General features: G+C 45.2%; 1 protein-coding gene across 7 annotated transcripts in view; it reads right to left on the reverse strand.

The window, feature by feature from the left end:
* Positions 1–18,823, reverse strand: part of DIXDC1 (DIX domain containing 1) — a 67,797-nt gene that overhangs the window by 46,725 nt on the left and 2,249 nt on the right. For 2 of the 7 annotated variants that reach the window (XM_044996906.1, XM_044996908.1), the window contains exon 1: positions 10,696–10,884. In XM_044996906.1, coding sequence (XP_044852841.1) covers positions 10,696–10,755 — 60 coding nt within the window. In that variant the 5' untranslated portion in view covers positions 10,756–10,884. Of the gene's footprint in view, positions 1–10,695; positions 10,885–17,075; positions 17,080–17,351; positions 17,474–18,663; positions 18,748–18,823 lie in introns of those variants that run through there. The other 5 variants (XM_044996901.1, XM_044996904.1, XM_044996907.1 and 2 more) reach the window with 5 other exon arrangements.

Below are 18,823 nucleotides of genomic sequence, written 5' to 3' on the forward strand. Positions count from 1 at the left end.
CTAAACTCTCTGACATTATCTTAATTAGATGATCTCTGTAATCTCCCATGTTCTTCCACTTTGAGTTTCTGTTGGTTTTGTTTTGACTAGGTCTTTGTAGAAGCAGAGACTAAAACCCCATAAACAAATAGAGCGATGTTACCCTCCAGACCAGCATAAAATGATTCATCCAGGAAAGAGATGCCTGGGTCTGATTCAGGCTCCCAAATACACAGGAGCAGCCTGGATCTGGCCTCCCTGTAATGAAACCCAGGACTGTGGCCCTGAGTGAGTCCAGAATGTCTATGTTGGGTTACATTACAGCCACGGCTGCTCATTCATAAAACGTTCACTTCAAAGCCTGACATTCAATTTCTTTCAAAACAACGTTTGGGCCAGTGTAAATTCTCTCTTATTCAGTATGAGGCCTGTCCCAAGCACACAGAATTCCTCAGTCACGGCTGCACTGTCTGGAAAGGAGGCAGCAGTGCAATTTTGCATAGACAAGGAGGCAGAGATAGTACATGAGCTGTAAAAGACAAAGGTGCATCAAAATTCTTGACATAGCATCCAGGGAGGTGGTGAATCAGATCAGAATAAAAAAGAACTACCTGAGCCTTCACCCATATTTGGAATTGAACGTGGGCATTTTTTAAATTCTGGAGTGTTTGGAGAAGTGCTTTTCACTGACTTGCTGAGATATGGAGAGAAATATCATCCAGGGGTTCTGCTGGAATTCTAGCCAGGACTGGAAAAACTGTTCTCCATGTGATTTCTAGCCCAGTTTTGAAGACCCAAAAGGCTCAAACCACTGGGAGAAGCGACCTAGCCAACCCCATATACCTCACTATTTCCAGAGTGTGATGGTAATAGCTTCCCAATAGGGGTGCTATAGAATGAGTATGTCTAGGAACTTACAGAACTCTGCTTTCAGGAATGACTTGACAAGAGAAAACAATACATGTGGAGGAAGGAATAAAGCCTGAATGTTGACCTAGCATTGGCTCATTCCCTTTTTATGCTTGAACACCGAACACTGGGCATACTCAACAGGATTTTCATGCCTGCCTTCTAGTTTTTATGGTCTTCAGCTAAATTGTTGCTTCAGATCAGTAAATTAATCTCAAACAATGGTCCCCAGTTTAATTAGCTGGATTTAAAAAAAAATAGAAGCACTGGGTCCACTTCTGCCCTCCTTTATACCATGTAGCCCCTCTGAAATTATTGGGGGTGTGTGGCCATGACCAACAGCAGAATTCACCCCAAAGACTTTAGACTGGCTGTGCCCAAAGCTGTAGAAAGCCATTGACCAGGTCTCGCAAATTGTTGAAGGAATATTCCAGTCAGCTCTGTGTGGTCAGGATGTGTGTAATTGACTAAGCAGAGTTCTAAACCCAGCTGTCTAAACTCACCTTTCTAAATACAGATCTCACACAGTAACATCTCTAACCCTCCATTAAAAACTCCTAGTTTGGCAGAACAGTATGTCTGGCTCCAAGTACAGAGGAGCTGGAATCTTTACTTCTGAAATCACTTGCTCAAGTCCTGGCAGTAATGGTTGGGTGGGAATGACAGCCACCATCGGAATCCCAGCTAGGCTGCCATTTGCTCCAGGGAGGGAGCTAAGTTACTGGCCTGTGAAGACTGTTTGGTCTATGAGGGAGCAGCTTGTTGGCAGAGCTTCAAATGCCAACTCAAGCTCTAAGAGGTATGTGAAGGACGAGGTGATGGGCTAAAAGTGCATTTCACACATTAGCCAAAAGAAGACAAGGGCAAGAATTTCCAGAGCTCCCAACCACCCAACATAGTATTTGTCTATGACAATTTCTCTCGGAGATTTCCCCATTTCCCCCTTTCTTTCAGCCACAACCAAGGTCCCTCTGAATAATGGGAATCTTGGGTTTCCAAGGGGGGGTATCCCCGTATTTCCCGCAAGAAAATCAGACTCCAGCCAATAGAAGGGGCAGAGCCCATTCCAGAGTTGTTGCCCATTCCAGGTCCAACCCCCATGTGGCAGCATATAATACCCAAAGGCACCGGCTAATAATCCTCTTCATTCAGCCTCCAGAGCTCTGAGAATTAACCATTTGGAGTCTCTCAGGTTTTGATCAGAAAATCATGCCTGAAATGTAATTTTAACGCCTTCTGTCACTCAAGAGCTGTTTATGTCCACATTGACTTATTAGTGATGCTGCAAACTCCACACTCTCTCTTCTGTCCATGCAGACTCAGGCCTTAGCAGTCCTGGGTACAGCCTAGGGAGCCAGCGAGTCTGAGACTGTTGGCAAATTTTCAAATACGTTATTTTCAGAAATACCATTTCTGGAGCCAAAGAAGAGTAATTGGGAATTACAGACCCTATTTTTGTTATGGTAAAGTCAGGCCCAGATTAATCAATGAGCACTCAGTGCACATGCACAGGGCCCTTATCTCAGGGGGCCCCCTGACCACCCAGAAACAAAAACAAAACTGAGTGGCGCAGCTACTCACACAAATTTGGCCCAGCTGCTCTTCCGTCTTGATGGGGCTATATGAGAACAGGTTGGGCAGGGGAAGTGAGCAGAGCAGGGTGGCCAGGAACAGGAGAAGCCACCCTAAACCAGGACAGAAGCAGAACGCTGAGCCAGGGGGATGCTGGTGAGTGCCCAGGAAGATCCCGGGGGCAATGGGTAAGGAGCTGGAAGTGAATTGCTGGTGGGCTATGTGGGTGAGGGTGGAGAGTAGAGGGGTTGTGGATAAATGGAGGTTGTTGGGGTCCAGGATGCTGAGGTCTGTGAACAGTGGGGCTGCAATGAGTGGGATGTATGTCTACTAGACTATCAGGATAAGTGAGGGCTTGGAGAGGGTTGTTGGGGTATATCTGGGATGGGGGCCATTCAGGGGTCTGTGTGTGGGGTGGGAGGGACAAGGCATTTGAGGGTCTGTGTATGGGGTGGTGAAAGAGTGGCATTCTGGGATGGGATAGGTAAGGGAGGGGTGCTTTAAGAAAGGAGGGGAAGCCCCCAATTTCCATAGTGCACAGGGTGCCAAAATTCTTTAATCTGGACCTGAGTACAGTGCGAAACCCCAAACATTGTGGGCCCAATTCTTGGCTCAGCTGTGTGGCCCCTTTACACCACTCTAGAAGCATAAAGGGCTGTACAGCCGTGGCACTGACCTCCAGGGAATACCCCTCCAATATGTGTATGGGGCCCCACTGGGCACAGAGCTGGTAGAATAGCTCTGTGCCAACCTTCCCCTCACAAGCCTCGGGGCAGGGACCTGCCAGAGAAAGGAGGTGCAGGGTGACTGAAATGCAGTACCCTCTGGGGCCATGGGCACTCAAGAGTTAGAGTCCTGAGGCTGCTGTAATGTACACAACGGCTAGGCAGGCCGCACCACAACTTATTACTTACTTACACACACACACCCTTCTACATTTAGGCCAAGAAATGAGAAAGAGAGAATCGGGAGCACAATAAATCTGAGAACGAATCCATTTCAGCCCCTCTCCTCAACGTGTTTCCTGCACTCTGGGCTGTTGCCGCTATAGGAATAATGACACCTTGAGCTGAGAGTACACAGTGCTAGTGCTTAGCAACAGGTTCTGTACGTTTAAAAATAGCTGGAACATTTCCCTTATATTTCAGTCTGCTGCCAAGCAGAGATGAAGTGGCTCACAGCCAGGAGAGGGGGCTGTCAAATCACAATTTAACCACTTTGGCACCACTGTGCATCAAATGAAATCGGGCCTCGCCCAAAGCCCCAGCTACCTACCTCAGTTCTGATTCTTTAGGAGACTGGGAGCTAATACTTAAAACTGTCATTAGATGTGCTGCTGGATGCGCCATCTTCCGCCTGAGATATAAAACTGAGATCTTGAACATTTGTCATCATTTATTACAACCCATTTTTTGCAAGAATTGGGTTTTAATGCCCGTGTCCTGAACAATTTCTACCTCAAGTATTCATATTCTGCCTCCCTTTATTCCCCCCCCCCAGTTTTAATTCTTCACTTCCTATTCTAAACTCTTGCACAGCCATGTTCTAAATAGCTGTCCTGTTCCACCCTAGAGATGATTGCATTTCAGTGCTGGGTGAAGTGATTCTTGCATGTGCATATGTGTGTATATATATATATATATATACACACACATATATATATAAAGTGATGCACTTTGGGATCCATTTGGAAACGGTGCTATAGATAAATAAAAACTTATATTTCTATTTATTATTTGTAAAGGGACTGCTAAGTGCACAAGAAACAAACTCCACTTACAGTACTGCCAGCTGGGAACAAGCTGCTTTTATTCAACTACATAACAGAGTGTGGGGAAACAGGCACTAAGTAACTAAGAAGTAAGGGAGGAGTGGAGCATGGCTCCCATCCATAATACTCACTGTAACCCATTTAACTCCTTGACCACTTTTACTACAGTTTTTTTAAATCACACTTGACACAGAAGCCAGCATCACCACTCACACTCTACTGACCACAACTTCATTTCAGTTAGTTTGCTGCAATGTAATAACAACTCCCCTTAAATCTCCTCCGATGAAACCACGCCTAAGTGAGGAGACCGCAGAGAAGAATGATCTGTAATAAACATGTGAGTATCAATCATTGTTATCATTATAGACTAACAGGGTATTTAAACTTTTGCAGGACACACGTGGGAGAAATGTCCCTGTGAATTCCTTTGTTTCCTTCAATGTAAGCAACCTCTATCTTCCTTTGGCTCTGCCCAAATGGTTGCCTCCCGAACATCTGGTAAAAGACCGTACCGACACATATGGTAGCTGTGATACTAGAATTCTCACTCTGTTCCTGCCTGCAGTGGGGTGTTTTTGTAAGTGGCACCTGATCCTGCTTTCCCCAACTGGGAACTTTGCATGTCACTTCCATAACACAATGGGCAGACCCTGTGATTATGCTATTTTCCTATGCACGTACCTTTAGCCCCTCAAACTGTTTCTAAAGGCCCTGCAAGTGCTGACTGCATCCTAGACAGGCAACTCTGTGCATTGATGCTATGCCTGAAATCTACAGTGGGCATCCATCTGGTTAAATACGTCTCAGCACTTCGGCAGGATATAATTACCTCTGAAGTCCAACAAGAAGGAAAGTCACTAAAAGGCAAGATGCCAGAGTTTTTTCATTTTAAATTGACTGCTGAACTCCCCACACAACACGTCATTCCCTTCCCAAGCTGTTGCCTCAAGAATAGTTTCTGGCACCTTGCAGAGGGTGTTTTAGTGCCACCGCCTCCTCTCCAGGCTGGTTTTTCAAAGCCTTTTTTCTTTAAATAAACATAATGTTTCCATTCAAGCCCACATGTAACAGGCTTTGCCCTTAACAGTCAGAGATCATCAAATGGTTGCTGCCAGTATCTTGGACTACGTAGATGCTTCTTTCACCCAGAATCTCAAGTGGTTCCACTGCACCAATTCAAACATATCAAAGACTTAGTTTAAAGTCTGTCAGATCAAATCTGGATGAAACATTATCCAACACTTCAAGGAAGAAAAGGAAATTGGCCCTTTATATTCAGGGTTAGACAGTGGCCAGCTCTGCATACGATGTAGGAGAAAGGGAGTCAGGAACCTTGTGTCCTTGGGAAAAGGCTGGGCACAATGTGGCTGAAGAGTGCTGTTGGTGATGCTGTGTCAAGACAAAAACATGTATCCTCCAAGGAGAGGAAGTAGCTAGGGAGGCAGTATGATCTAGTATACAGGATACTGGACTGGGAGTCAGGAGACCTAGATTGTACTCCTAGCCAGTGACTCACTGTAAACTTCTCCTCTTTCTGCCTCAGTTTCCCATTTGTAAAGTAGGGATAACAATTTTTACCTTTCTCCATAAAGCACTTTAAGGTCTACGGAAATAACAATAACTACTTAACTGTTAATATTATTATTAATATATCCTGCAAAAGGATGGCAAAGCTGCTGCCGAGGAATCAATGCATAATATCAGAGGGATAGCCGTGTTAGTCTGGATCTGTAAAAGCAGCAAAGAATCCTGTGGCACCTTATAGACTAACATCTGAAGAAGTAGAAGCAGCAAAGAATCCTGTGGCACCTTATAGACTAACAGACGTTTTGCAGCATGAGCTTTCGTGGGTGAATACCCACTTCTTTCACCCACGAAAGCTCATGCTGCAAAACGTCTGTTAGTCTATAAGGTGCCACAGGATTCTTTGCTGCTTCTACAGAACCAGACTAACACGGCTACCCCTCTGATATCTGAAGAAGTGGGTATTCACCCACGAAAGCTCGTGCTGCAAAACGTCCGTTAGTCTATAAGGTGCCACAGGATTCTTTGCTGCTCAATGCATAATCTAGCCCAAGATCATTGAGTGAGTCTGTCAGAGCTTGGAATAGAACCCTAACTGCTTGACTCCTAATCCTGTACCTTAACCACAAGGCATCTTTCCGCTCTTAATAGCCCTTCTGTCAAAGTGATAAGAAACCCTACTTGGCCAAGCACTGAGGGATCACAGTGCCTTGGTAGGAACAAAAGAATCTCTCAGTGTAAATCAACGTCTGGTAAACCCCAGCTGTGTTTTCTGATGCTTGGTACTTGTGGTACAGCAGAATTACCAAGCAGCAGCTGCCTGGCATCTCACAGACCAGATGGGCAAACTGGAGGGCCATGTGGCATTATCAGTTCTTTCATGTCCCTGCCTTTCTTGATCTGAACAAGCTTTAAGCATCTTGAACCTGATTCTCCACTTACTTACAACAATGTAAAGCAGGAATTCCAAAGTCAATGGAGTTACACTAGAGTAAAACTGGTGTGAGACCAGAATCAAGCCCATTATGTGGAAAATATCAAAGCCTCTAAGGAGTCACATATAGCCTAGTCATTGGAATCCAGCCTCACTTGAGCCACTGCATATCAAGAGTTATGGTCCCATAGCAAGTATACAGGGATAGGAGTGACCCTAATAATCTGAGCTACTACAGGCAGGGAGACAGGAAAAAGTAAAAAACAGCTCTCCATGGTGAATCTTATTAGCCAAAAACAATATTCATTACAAAGGGATACCTAGGGCAGATTTTTTTCTGCTAAGATCTCAACAGTTGAGAGAGAGATATCTATCATGGACCAAGAGGAACAGAAGAGCTGAGAGAACCACATTGGAGAAAGACTCTTCAATGCCAGAGAATTACTCTAACTTAAAAAAAATAGGCTCTTTCACTGGCACTTGGATCTCACGGAGATGGGTACTATTTAAGAACCTATGTATAAAAATAGATATAACAAACCCTGTTAATGCAATAAGACAGACTGTACATGCATAAAAGTCAGGCAGTTCCCATCACAGCAATCACTCAGCTAAAACGAGTGATTTTAATGCGCTGCAGGGACTATTATTATTTCCCACAACTAAATGGCAATTCTGAGACTCTTTGCTGCTGTCAGGCAGTGGCACTCTGATTCAGACAAGATTCACACAGGGGTCCTGGAAGAGTCCTCAATGTTTCATCCTCCAAGGAGGAGCCAGCCCTATGCAAAGACCATGTGTGTTCTTCAAACATAAGCCTGGAAGGAGCAAACAGCCACTTTAGGCAACACATTGCTCAGCCATCTACTGAGTCTGTCAAAGGAAATGATCCTCCTACTTCCAAAGGAAAGTATGGATGGGGGAATAATTGTTGAATTTCAGGAGCATTAACTGCTTGGAGCTGTCAGGGCCTTTTCTGACATGTTTACTGAAGCTCTGAATTCCCCATCAGTCTGAAACAACTGACAGAAGTCTGTGCTCGTGTCCTAAATAAGCTGCATTTCTTCAGTGAGAGAGGTGCTGAGTTGAGACCACATAGACTGCATCATCACAAAGTAGATCCTGTCCTCTAGGGTACTCTGTTATAACCTGCCGCTTACAGCCACCATGCATTCCCGTGCTGCCGTCCAGCTGCGGGTCTGAATTATTTAACAGCCTCAAAGCAGCAAAAACTGCCTTTACAAACAGCAGGGAAGCACCTTCACAGCAGAATATTCCATTAATGAAAAAGGAACAGGAGTTGTATGATGCCCATGGGAGAGCTTTCTGCATTTCAACATTAAACAAAACTCACTCTGCTTCAGATGTGTCCAGATGACATACTTGCAGCCTCTTTTGGCCTAGGGACTTTGAAAGGGAAGGAAAACAGCCCTGAACTGCAGTTTGAAGGGCCCCTCAGCAATCAGGGATTATGTTAGTCACTGAGACAGCACCTTCTGACAGGTGATCTGTGAAGCAGAACAGGCATCAGCTGCAGAAAGGGCAATAATGGCACATTTAAATCCCTTCTCCTGGGTTAATGAGCCTGGTCCTTAGCCAGCAGGATGGATAGGGAGGGAAGGAAACAAAGGAATCTACCCAACTCAGTTTACAGGCTACATGCAAATTCCCATGTGCAAATTGACTCCTGCTTAAGCTGGAACCACACCTGCTCTGGAGGACTGCCTGTACAGGGGGTTCATCTGAGCCCTGTGCGTGCATCTGTATGCATACTAAGGAGTTGTGTGTTTGTGCGTACTGTATGTGCGTGATCATCTTCCATGCACAGGTTTGGAAATGGAGCCCACATTCTGCAAGGTACATAATTCCAGGAAGCCACTGGTTCACGGGAGAGATGCACTACAAAGGGCACAACAGCAGTTAAGCTGGTATGGTGGCTCCTTCAGTACCACAATTGGCCCATTGTGTGAAATCAGGTCCAAGACTTTTTAGCTTGGACCTGGTTTTATACTCCACCCCAATGCTGAGAAGTTTCTCACTCTCCACGCTCCTGACATCAGAATGCTGGGTTGGCATCCGTCACCACGACTTTTGCCTACACATAAGGGCTGCACAGACATTGGGGGACACTGTTTCAAAGCTGTGGGAGGTCTATAAACAACCCTTTTAAAGCATAAGGAAGTACTGTGGAGAGAGTGTGTCAGAGCAGAGGATAAGGAATGGGGACTTTTAGTTCCATTCCCAGCTATACAACTGACATACTGTAAAATGGGGATAATGGTACTGTCCCACTTTACTAACTTGCCTTTAGTTTTAACTTGGAGTGCATGGGCTAACCTCGTGCACTCAGCTGCCATGCAAGAGATTTAAGGGGGAATCCCAGTCTTGTTTCTCTGCTCCACGGCTAGAGCAACGTGGGAATATTGGAGTTGCTACTATTAAACTGGGAGAGGAAAGGGTTTCTGTTTTTTTCCCTCATGGCTACCAGGACAGCCCTTGGATGATACCAGACAGTTTGGATGGAATGTGGGAGCAGACGTTGCAAAGTCTGATTTCTGCTCCCACATGGAGAACGCTTTTTTCATGGCCACCATTTTGGCTGACACCAGGAACTGAACAGGGCTCAAAGCAGGGGTCTCTACAGCTTAAGCTAAAGAACCCGGCTCGCTAGCTCAGAGCTATAACAGACTGACATCCTTTGTAATGGGCACAGAAGAGATAACACACACTCACCTGTGGATTATCCTAAAACTGCATGTGTTTGATATAGGGATGGACTTTTTGGTACAGGTCAGGCAGGAGGGCCTGGTACAAGGATGCTGTATTGAGCAGGGGGAAGAATATTTATACTGTTAAGCAGGAGGGATTTCAAAATCAGTAGAGTATTAAAAGAGATAAATGTGGCCTGCCATGAGGCTGAAGTCTCAGACCCTTCTTGTCCCCCCGTTTTCTGTCTGGCCTACCAAGCCCAGAAGGGACCTGTGTTTGTGGCTGAGGATGGTGACAAAGAAAAGTCATGTGATGATGGGGCCTGGAGTGGATGAAGAAGCAGTAACTACAAACAAGACAAGCCATACTATCTAGGAAGGAATAAAATGTAACAAGATTCCATCACTTCCGTGTGAGGAAGGAAACAGCAGGAAATCCTTAATTCCAGCACAACCCCCTATTCTCCTTCCTTCTCACCTTACAGACAGGAAACGCCTCCTTACTGTGGTGTATAGGGTGCAGCACACTTTGCCCACAGAACCAGCCCAGCAGGGACTGTCCTGGCATTTTTTACTGGGGCCACACAGAGGCAAATGGCAACTAGACAAAGTTCATTTAAACTAACTTTCTGTGTATCCTAAAGAGGGGAGGTATAAAACTATCCACTTCCCGATGTAGTCTCAGGAGTTGTATCTCAGTGACTTCTTGGCAGGTCTCATCCAGTGATTCAAAACTCACCTGGCTCCCTGCGATCAAAACAAGGAACTTAGACGCACTTTAAAAAAGATAGTTTCCTCCCGTCCAAGCTGAGTTTCAATCCCTGGCTATTTAACCTACAAATCAGGATGAAAAACGAACCACACAGACCACAACATGCCACCCACTCTCAATAACTCTGCAAGCCCTTAAAACAGACTTACAGCCTTTTCCAACAGCAATTCAAATACAGAGACCTACAGAGCACAAGAGGAGCAGCCTCTTGACCTCGCTGCACTTTATATTACGTTTTGATCCCAAAATGCTTCTGCAGCATTTTGCATAGAAACTACTAGCAGTTAATGACCCACAAACTCTTCTAAACTACTGCACATTTGCAAAATGCCAGCTGGGCTGCCCAGTATGCCCTTCTGTCACCAAGCATCTCTTTCTCCCTTTCCAAGATAATTTCTCTCTCCCAGTTTCTTATTTAGTTCTGCGAAGCACTGGGAGGGACTCAGATTTATGAGAGATGCTATGTAACAGAAAGCTGTATTGCCCTGTAAGGGTCTGTATGAGACCTGGGACATGCATTTACCTCTGAGAAGCCCTCTTGCAGAATATCCAGTAAATTCCCCCTGGCCAAACAGGCAAGCATTCTTCACGAGCCACGTTCTCAGAGCACACAGTGCAGATCCTCCAGCTCAGGGCACGACCTCCTTCTCCTCCTCCTTTCAAAGACAAAGAGTTGGAGCTCATCGGGGACCTTATTCATAGTCTCATATGTGCAGCCCGTTACTGCAAACAGGATACTTGAGCCAAAGTCAAGGCTCGTACTGAGCATGCTCGTGAGGGAGCCACTGAGGGAGTAGCAGGCGAGATGTCACACGGTTCCTATAGAAACGACTCAGCTCACAGGATGCAGGCCCAGGAACCAGGGGGTGAACATCTGAAACCTATTTCCAGCCAGCGGCCCTGGGTCTCACACAGCGCCTGCTGGTACAAGAGACTTTCAAACCTACCAAACACAGCACGCCCTGTGCTGTGTGGGGGTGGGGAGAGCGTGCAGGGTAGAGGTTAGCAAATAGCAGATTCCTGGCTTACTTAAGAAAGAAAAGTTAGAGGAAAGGCTGGAACCGCTGCTAGCTGTAACTTTCATTGTTGCTGTGAAGCCATGGAGAAAAAGCAGAGCGCTCAGCAAACCCAGCTCCAGTACCGCGACAGGAAGCTGCAACCAGGCCCTTTGATAATTAGTTATATTTATACAGCACTGAAGCAGGGCTGTGTGTGCTGTGGGATAAAGTAAAGAGGTAAAAGGGAAGCAACTTCCAACAAACAATTTAACACAAAGAAGCTCTGCAGAGAAAAATTACAGCGCAACTCTAGCCGATCCATCAGACTTCAACCCATCACCATTGTCAAGGGGCACATCCCAAAAAGGATGTAGCCTCCTGACTGAGTGCCACCTAGATGTATCTCTAGCTAGGTCCATAAAACAATGGGTTGCTCCAGCAAAGTCTGGCCTTTCTACTTTCACCCAACGTCTGACAGGCATTGCAGGCTTGGCGGGTGATTAGTGAGCATCTTATCAAACTTCAGCCCACCTCCTTGTCAAATGCCCAGGGAAAAAAATGAGGAGTCTTGCAGCGTGGCCAGAAGATTAGCAGATCCAGGCTCTTTCTGCAAAGATATGCAGCAATCCCAGAACTCACCAGTGAAACTCAAGCTGCTCCTTAGGATTTCATCATGTGGCTTTGGCCATGCCTTTCTGAGCAAGACAATATATTTAAAACACACTATTGTTTCCTGCCCAAATATAAAAAAGCAGAAGCTTTGGAGTGGTTATCAATGCACAGATATACAGATATACAGTATTATATTTTGCTAGTGTTCTCTCTAATACAACTGGGTGGAACAAAATCATGGGACCAAAGAATATGCATTATTGCCGGCAAAAATTCAGAAACTCAGGCTACAGGTCATCCACCAACATTGCCAACCCCAAGCTTTCAAAAATGAGTTGAGCCCCAAAAATCATGAGTGGCTTAACAATCATATGATTTAAAAAAATAATAATAATACATTTTAGGTTCTTTTTATTTGCCTTCTGGTTATCAACGTTTTCAAGCTTTTCTCCGACCACAATGGCTCAAAACTTACATTATTTTTAGCTATTTAATAAAAGCTGAGATTCTTGTGTAATCACATGATTGCAAGAGCTGGGGCTTAAAGATAAATGACAACTATTGTGTGACTCACAATAAAATCATGAGGGCTGGCAACATTGCTTATGTGCACTCAAGCCCGTCCCTCATGAATCCTTGGTCTTGTCCTGCTTTTGGAACACAAAATGGCCAACAGAGTGAATGCAGTTAAGATTCAATCACAATTTTTAATAAATAAAATAGATTGTGCCTTTAGGTTTTCAAACAAGAGCTAGATAAAAGGTCCTCCTGGGACAGAAATGTGACCTCAGCTGAGAAATAATGTTCTCAGCTTTTGCAAAAGACATTATAATCAAACCCTCAGCTATTAATCACAAAACCAGGCCACATTTATGATCTACTCTTTAATGCAGAAAGTGCTATATAGTAAAAACATATTTGTAGCAGATATCTGAGCATTAACAAGTGAGGATATTATGGTCATCTCTCTGCATCAATTGAGTTTAAGACATAAAAAATGAGACAGAAATGTAGTTAAGCAAAATCAAATGCATGCAAGTGCAAAGCACTCATCTGCATAGAAAGGTAACAGATGTCTCAAGTGGTCTTTGATTTTTTTACAATTTGGTTTATGAGTTTTATAGCAGATTAAATATGATCTGCTCATAATCCCTACAGTCAAGAGAGATTTTTCAGCCACAGGGAAGGCAGGCAGCCCCCAACTCCAGATTTTTTTTTTAAATGACAAAACATAGAGAGATGATCTTCTTGAACAGCTTGGAAATGTGGGGCATCCAACAGTATTTAATCTGTAAAATATATTGTTCAAATAATGCCAAACCAAATTCACTGAGAAGAATTTTCCATTTTTCTTGGTCCCAAGGAGAATTTAGTGGGTGGCTTGCTCTATTAATATTAGGTAATGATGAAGCACCTTTATTAGCGCTTTCACCTCAGAGTCCAGAGACTGGAAAACATTTGGGCAACAAATTGAGATGCTGCCAGCTGCTTTAGGGAGTTAACTCTGCTGTTAAGTTATTGCAGACAGTTTGTAACCTTTCATTCGGCTACAGAAGCCATAAATGAGATCATGGGAGAGACTATTCCAGCTTGTCTGGGATGCAGATTCACTTTCTCCAGAAGTAGGTGTGATTATACAAAAATCTAGAGTATGAACAACAATCCCAGGTTTCAGTCTGGGCTCTATATGGCGCCAACACCTGGAAAAATGTAACAATCGGGGCCTGAAATAAGGAGTAAGCACTGGCCTGGCCCAATACATACAGTAGTATACTGTACATGGTACACCTTCCAGGGCACCCTGGAGTGAGTACCAACACTGAAGGGGCACATCACACCATTCATGGAACACCATGCACAACACACTGCACCACACAAGGCACACCCAGTTCACTGCAAATGGTGACTGCTGACACGGTGAACAGATTGGATGTTACACACAGTTGAGAGTGTCATGAATTGAGAAGCTGTTTTCACATAGTGACCAACAGCAGAGTCCCTGTACTGCCTTTGGAAAGCCTTGTGGCAGAATCACTGAATGGGAGGGACAAGCCTTGATGTTCATGGGTTGGCTGTGTCTTGCAGGAAAAGCAGAGTCCAGTGCAGTCTGGGGAAATGGCACTTTGTTAAACCAGCAAAACACGGCATGTTACTAAATCAAGTAACTATTAAGCCTGAGAAGCATCTCTCCTACTCCCCCCGCCCCCCAACACACACACCTCTCCACGCCTACTAGGAATGTGTAAGCCTAATTGGGCATTTTCCTGGCATGATCCAGGGAACCTGAACCCAGAGGTGTCACCCATAATATTGAAGAGGTCCCTTTTAGTCCTCTCATTATGTGGCCATCCCTGAACAAGACAGAGGATCCTGTTCAGATGCACTTTGGGAGAAGTGTGGAGAGACTGGGCTGGCCCTGAGCTCACTCAGTACGCTTCCAGATACTACAGACCATCTGGGCAATGAGCTCTTATCTGTCTACCTTGTTGGATCAACCTGTAAAACAGTATATTGGCTTGAAAAGATCATAAAGATTATAGATCTTCTGCCTGTTACCAGATGTGCAGGGAGGAGGGAGCGTCTAGAAGAGCAATAAGACAGCCCCCTCCAGTCTAGAAAACTTATAGACCAAAGTGCAGGCTGTTCTGATTATAGTTATTGGTAATCAGAGATGGAGCCATCTGTGGCTTCCATTCTGTCAACTGGTTTTGCTGTCAAACACTTGCTTCTTCACTGGGACTTTGACCCCGAAATGACCCAGTTGTGACAATCTGAATGCCAGAAAGGAAAAATCAACCAAATTATGATGGCTGAATTGAGATGCAATGGAGGATAGTTGGCCCTTCATCTGTTTACAATGATAATTTAAACAGGGCAGATATATATGCATATTAAAAATACCGTATCTGTGATTGTATCTCCCTGATCCCACACTTCGTGGGTCACTGTCCTTTCAGATTGTAAACCTCTTGGGGGTAAGAACTGCATCTTCATATAGGTTTGCACTGCACCTAGCACAATGGTCTGGGTGCAGTACAAACCTATAAAAACAATATGTAACACACCTAGCCCCCTTTTTTGTCATATGACTGCAGGAGTGTTAACAGACCACTTCACCTTGAATGGTCCCTTAGAATAAATGCCAACTACTTATGGTAAACAACCTGTTCCACCTTGTATTTAGCTGTGACATTGTGAGTACCTTTCCCAGACCTGAAGAAGAAATCTGTGTAGCTGGAAAGCTTGTCTCTTTCACTAACAGAAGTTGGTCCAATTAAAGATATTACCTCACCCAGGGCCGGCTCCAGACCCCAGCGCGCCAAGCGCGCGCTTGGGGCGGCATTTTGCCGGCAGGGCGGCAGGCGGTTCCGGCGGACCTTCCGCAGTCATGCCTGCGGGAGGTCCACCGGAGCCGCGGGACCAGCGGACCTCCCGCAGGCATGACTGCGGAGGGTTCGCTGGTCCCGCGGCTCTGGTGGACCTCCCGCAGGCATGACTGCGGAAGGTCCGCCGGAGCCGCCTGCCGCCCTCCCAGCGCACCCACCGCAGGCACGTCTGCAAGAGGTCCCCCGGAGCCGCGGGACCGGCAGCGCGCCCCCTGCGGCATGCCACCCTGCTTGGGGCGGCCAAATTCCTAGAGCCGCCCCTGCACCCACCTTGTCTCTCCAACGACCTTCAGGGCAGACACGTAGAACGTTAGAGATTTGTTGGTTACAGTGACCTCTGGTGGCCAATTCCAATATAAGTCTTGTGCTCCCATACCCATTGTCACAAGCATGAAAAGCACAATTGTTAAATCCCATTGTCTTGCTTCTGTATTTCCTCTATTTGAGATGTGATTATGATAATTTAACAATTAAAATGTAATAATAAAATAATAATAATAATAATTGCAAACGCTTTGCCCTTCCCTTGCCCTGCCTAGCCAAAAATTTCAAAGAGAGACAAGGTAGGTGAGGTAATATCCTTTATTGCAGTGGTTCTCAAAGCCAGTCCGCAGTCCACCACTTGTTCAGGGAAAGCCCCTGGCAGGCCGGGCTGGTTTGTTTATCTGCCGTGTCCGCAGGTTCGGACAATCGTGGCTCCCACTGTCTGCAGTTTGCCGTTCCAGGCCAATGGGGGCTGCGGGAGGTGGCGCGGGCCAAGAATTGTGCTGGCCGCCCTTCCCGCAGCCCCCATTGGCCTGGAGCGGCGAACCGCAGCCAGTGGGAGCCATGATCGGCCGAAGCTGCAGATGCGGCAGGTAAACAAACCGGCCTGGCCCGCCAGGGGCTTTCCCTGAACAAGCAGCCGACTGGCTTTGAGAACCACTGCTTTATTGGACCAACTGATGATGATGAAAGCAACAAGTTTTGGAACTGCACAGAGCTCTTCTTCAGCTCTGTGTAACTCACAAGCTTGTCTCTTTCACCAAGCTGGTCCAATAAAAGATATTACCTCACCCACCTCCTCTCTCTAATATCCTGGGAACAATACGGCTACAACTATACTGCAAACAAAGATTTCAAAGCACTTAACAAACATTAATTAATACCTTTGGGAGGTAGAGAAGTATCACTGGAAGGACCGAGGTGCACCAGTGAGATAATACTTGGTGCCACCTCAGATCCCTGGCCCTCCCTGCCCAATATGCCATCTCCAGCAATGGCCATCCTTGATGTTTCAGAAAAAGGAAATTAAAAAAACACAGACTACACTGATGAAAAAAATTATTTCCTGACCCCTGCAGGTGGCTGGCTGAAACCCTGAAGCATGAGCTTTTAGGAACATAAGACATAAACCAGGAATGAGCCCCAGGGCTACTGAGCCTCACCCCTTACCATCATAAGCAATCCCATCATACAATCGTACTCTTAAAGTTGTCTAGCTCTCTCTTAAAACTAATTTAGTTGCTTGCCCACACAACTCCTATTGGGAGACCGTTCAGAACTTCACCCCTCTGACTAGGGGTTAGAAACCTTCTTCCAATTTCCATCCTGAATTTGGCCAATTTATAGCCATTTGTTTGTTTGCCAACATTGTCCTTTAGCATAAATAGCTCCTCACCTTCCCCTGGTATTTACCCCCATAATGCATTTATAGAGAGCAATTATATCCCCTCTCAGCCTTATTTTTGCTAAGCTAAACAAGTCAAGTTCTTTCAGTTTCCTGTCGTAAGACAGATCCTCCATTCCCTTGATCATAGTAGTAGCCCTTCTCTTCACCTGTTCCAGTTTAAATTAATCTTTCTCTACTATGAGTGATCAGAATTGTACACAATGAGTCAGTGGCTGAAACAGAAAGAGAACCCAAACCTCCTGACTTCTAGTGCCCTTGCTCTAACTGCTAGATCACACTCCCTCCATATTTAATAAAATTAAACAAAACAAAGTCAGAGGTATTCTTGGAACTGTCATAAAAGGGGGAAATGAATGCAAGTGAATCTGATGCTGAAAGTATCTGAGGGCATCACAGCCCCTACCATAGTACATACAGCCCTGTAGTGCCCCATCATTACATTGATTAGCCATCCTGGCATCCAACAGAGAGATTTTCTCCCTGGGCAAAATAAAGAGTATTGGAAATTTACCGAAGGCTCGGCATGCCGAGATGCACTGCTAGGCACCATGTCCATAGGTGTTCCCATGTCAGCCTCCACGAAGCTGGATCAGAACACATTGGAATGGACCAGAAGATCCTCCCCTTGGAAACCTGAGGTGAAGAAGGAAATGTATTAAACACATGGCAGGCAAGCTCTTTAGGAAAAACAATTCTACCTCTAATGCTTTAGGGGAAAGCAACCCTCTTCTCTCATCCCCTGCAGCAAGCACCTGCGAGGGGCTAGGGACTCAGGTAATGGAAAACTAACAAACTGTCCACCTCACAGGCAAAACCAAAGCATTTATGAATATGTAACCTGCAAGTGGTGAGTCCTTCCAGAATTGTCTAGATTAATCAAAGCACTGATGCACTGTGACTGCTATAAGCCCTTTATACTCTGATGCTTCAATACTTCCAAATATACAGGTTTCAACACTTCAGCTTCAGTATTTAGTATTTCTAGTGTCAGTGATTTACAGAAATGAACAGTGAGTTGACAGCAAGGTTTTGTGGGACCAGAGTGAAGGAAATTGCCCTCATAGGTTGGGGGCTGCTTGAGCTTGGAACATATTGGGGTTGTATTCTGTCCACTATTTGTAAAGTATATATAGTGAATTGAATGCTTCCGAAACATGTGTAACATAGAGACTACTGGTCACACGGCTCATACTATATAGATTTCACAAAGGATCAATTAGCCTTCATGTACATGCAGGAAATGCCATCCAACTTCAGTTGGAGCTATATATGCCAAGCAGTAGGAAGTCTGACTGTGGGAGCCAAAGCAGGACCACTCTTTATACTCTATCCTCCAGGGCATTGTCTGATCTAGTTATAAATGACCCAAGCAATGAGGTTTCCACCACTTCTATTAGGAAACTATTCCACTGCCTGTTAAAGAATGTTTCCTGATATTCAGCTTACATTTTCATTTGCTTAGGGTATGTATACACTATGGGGACTATACCAGCATCATTATGGCACTGTAGCTATGCCAGGATAACTCTGTAGTGTAGATGTGACCCACACCATCTCCCCAAGTGACAGTAGCTAGGCCGCATTCTTCTGTTGACCTAGTTGCGTCTATACGGGGGTTAGGTTGGTATAGCTACGGCGCTCAGGGGTGTGGATTTTTCACACCCCTGAGTGACACAGCTATATCAACCTAAATTTTAAGTGCAGACCAGCCCATAGTTTCCTTCCATTAATTCTAATGCTGTCCCCTTTACTTCTTAAAACACAGTTCAAAATACACATTGTCCAGGGCTTTTGGGTCAAGGAAACCTACCAATCCCACCCACCTCTAGCACCCACCATCACAGAGTATCTATGTACTGGCATGCCAATGGTATTTTTTTAAAACCTTCTTTCCTTCCCTTTGGTTTCTCCCAGGCCTCCAGAGGAATAACATTCTAAACGCACTTGCCACTAAGGGGGCCTGATTCATGACAGCCAATTTGA

The sequence above is a fragment of the Mauremys mutica genome, chromosome 22, assembly GCF_020497125.1.
Source record: "Mauremys mutica isolate MM-2020 ecotype Southern chromosome 22, ASM2049712v1, whole genome shotgun sequence".
NCBI classification, from domain to species: Eukaryota; Metazoa; Chordata; order Testudines; family Geoemydidae; genus Mauremys; species Mauremys mutica.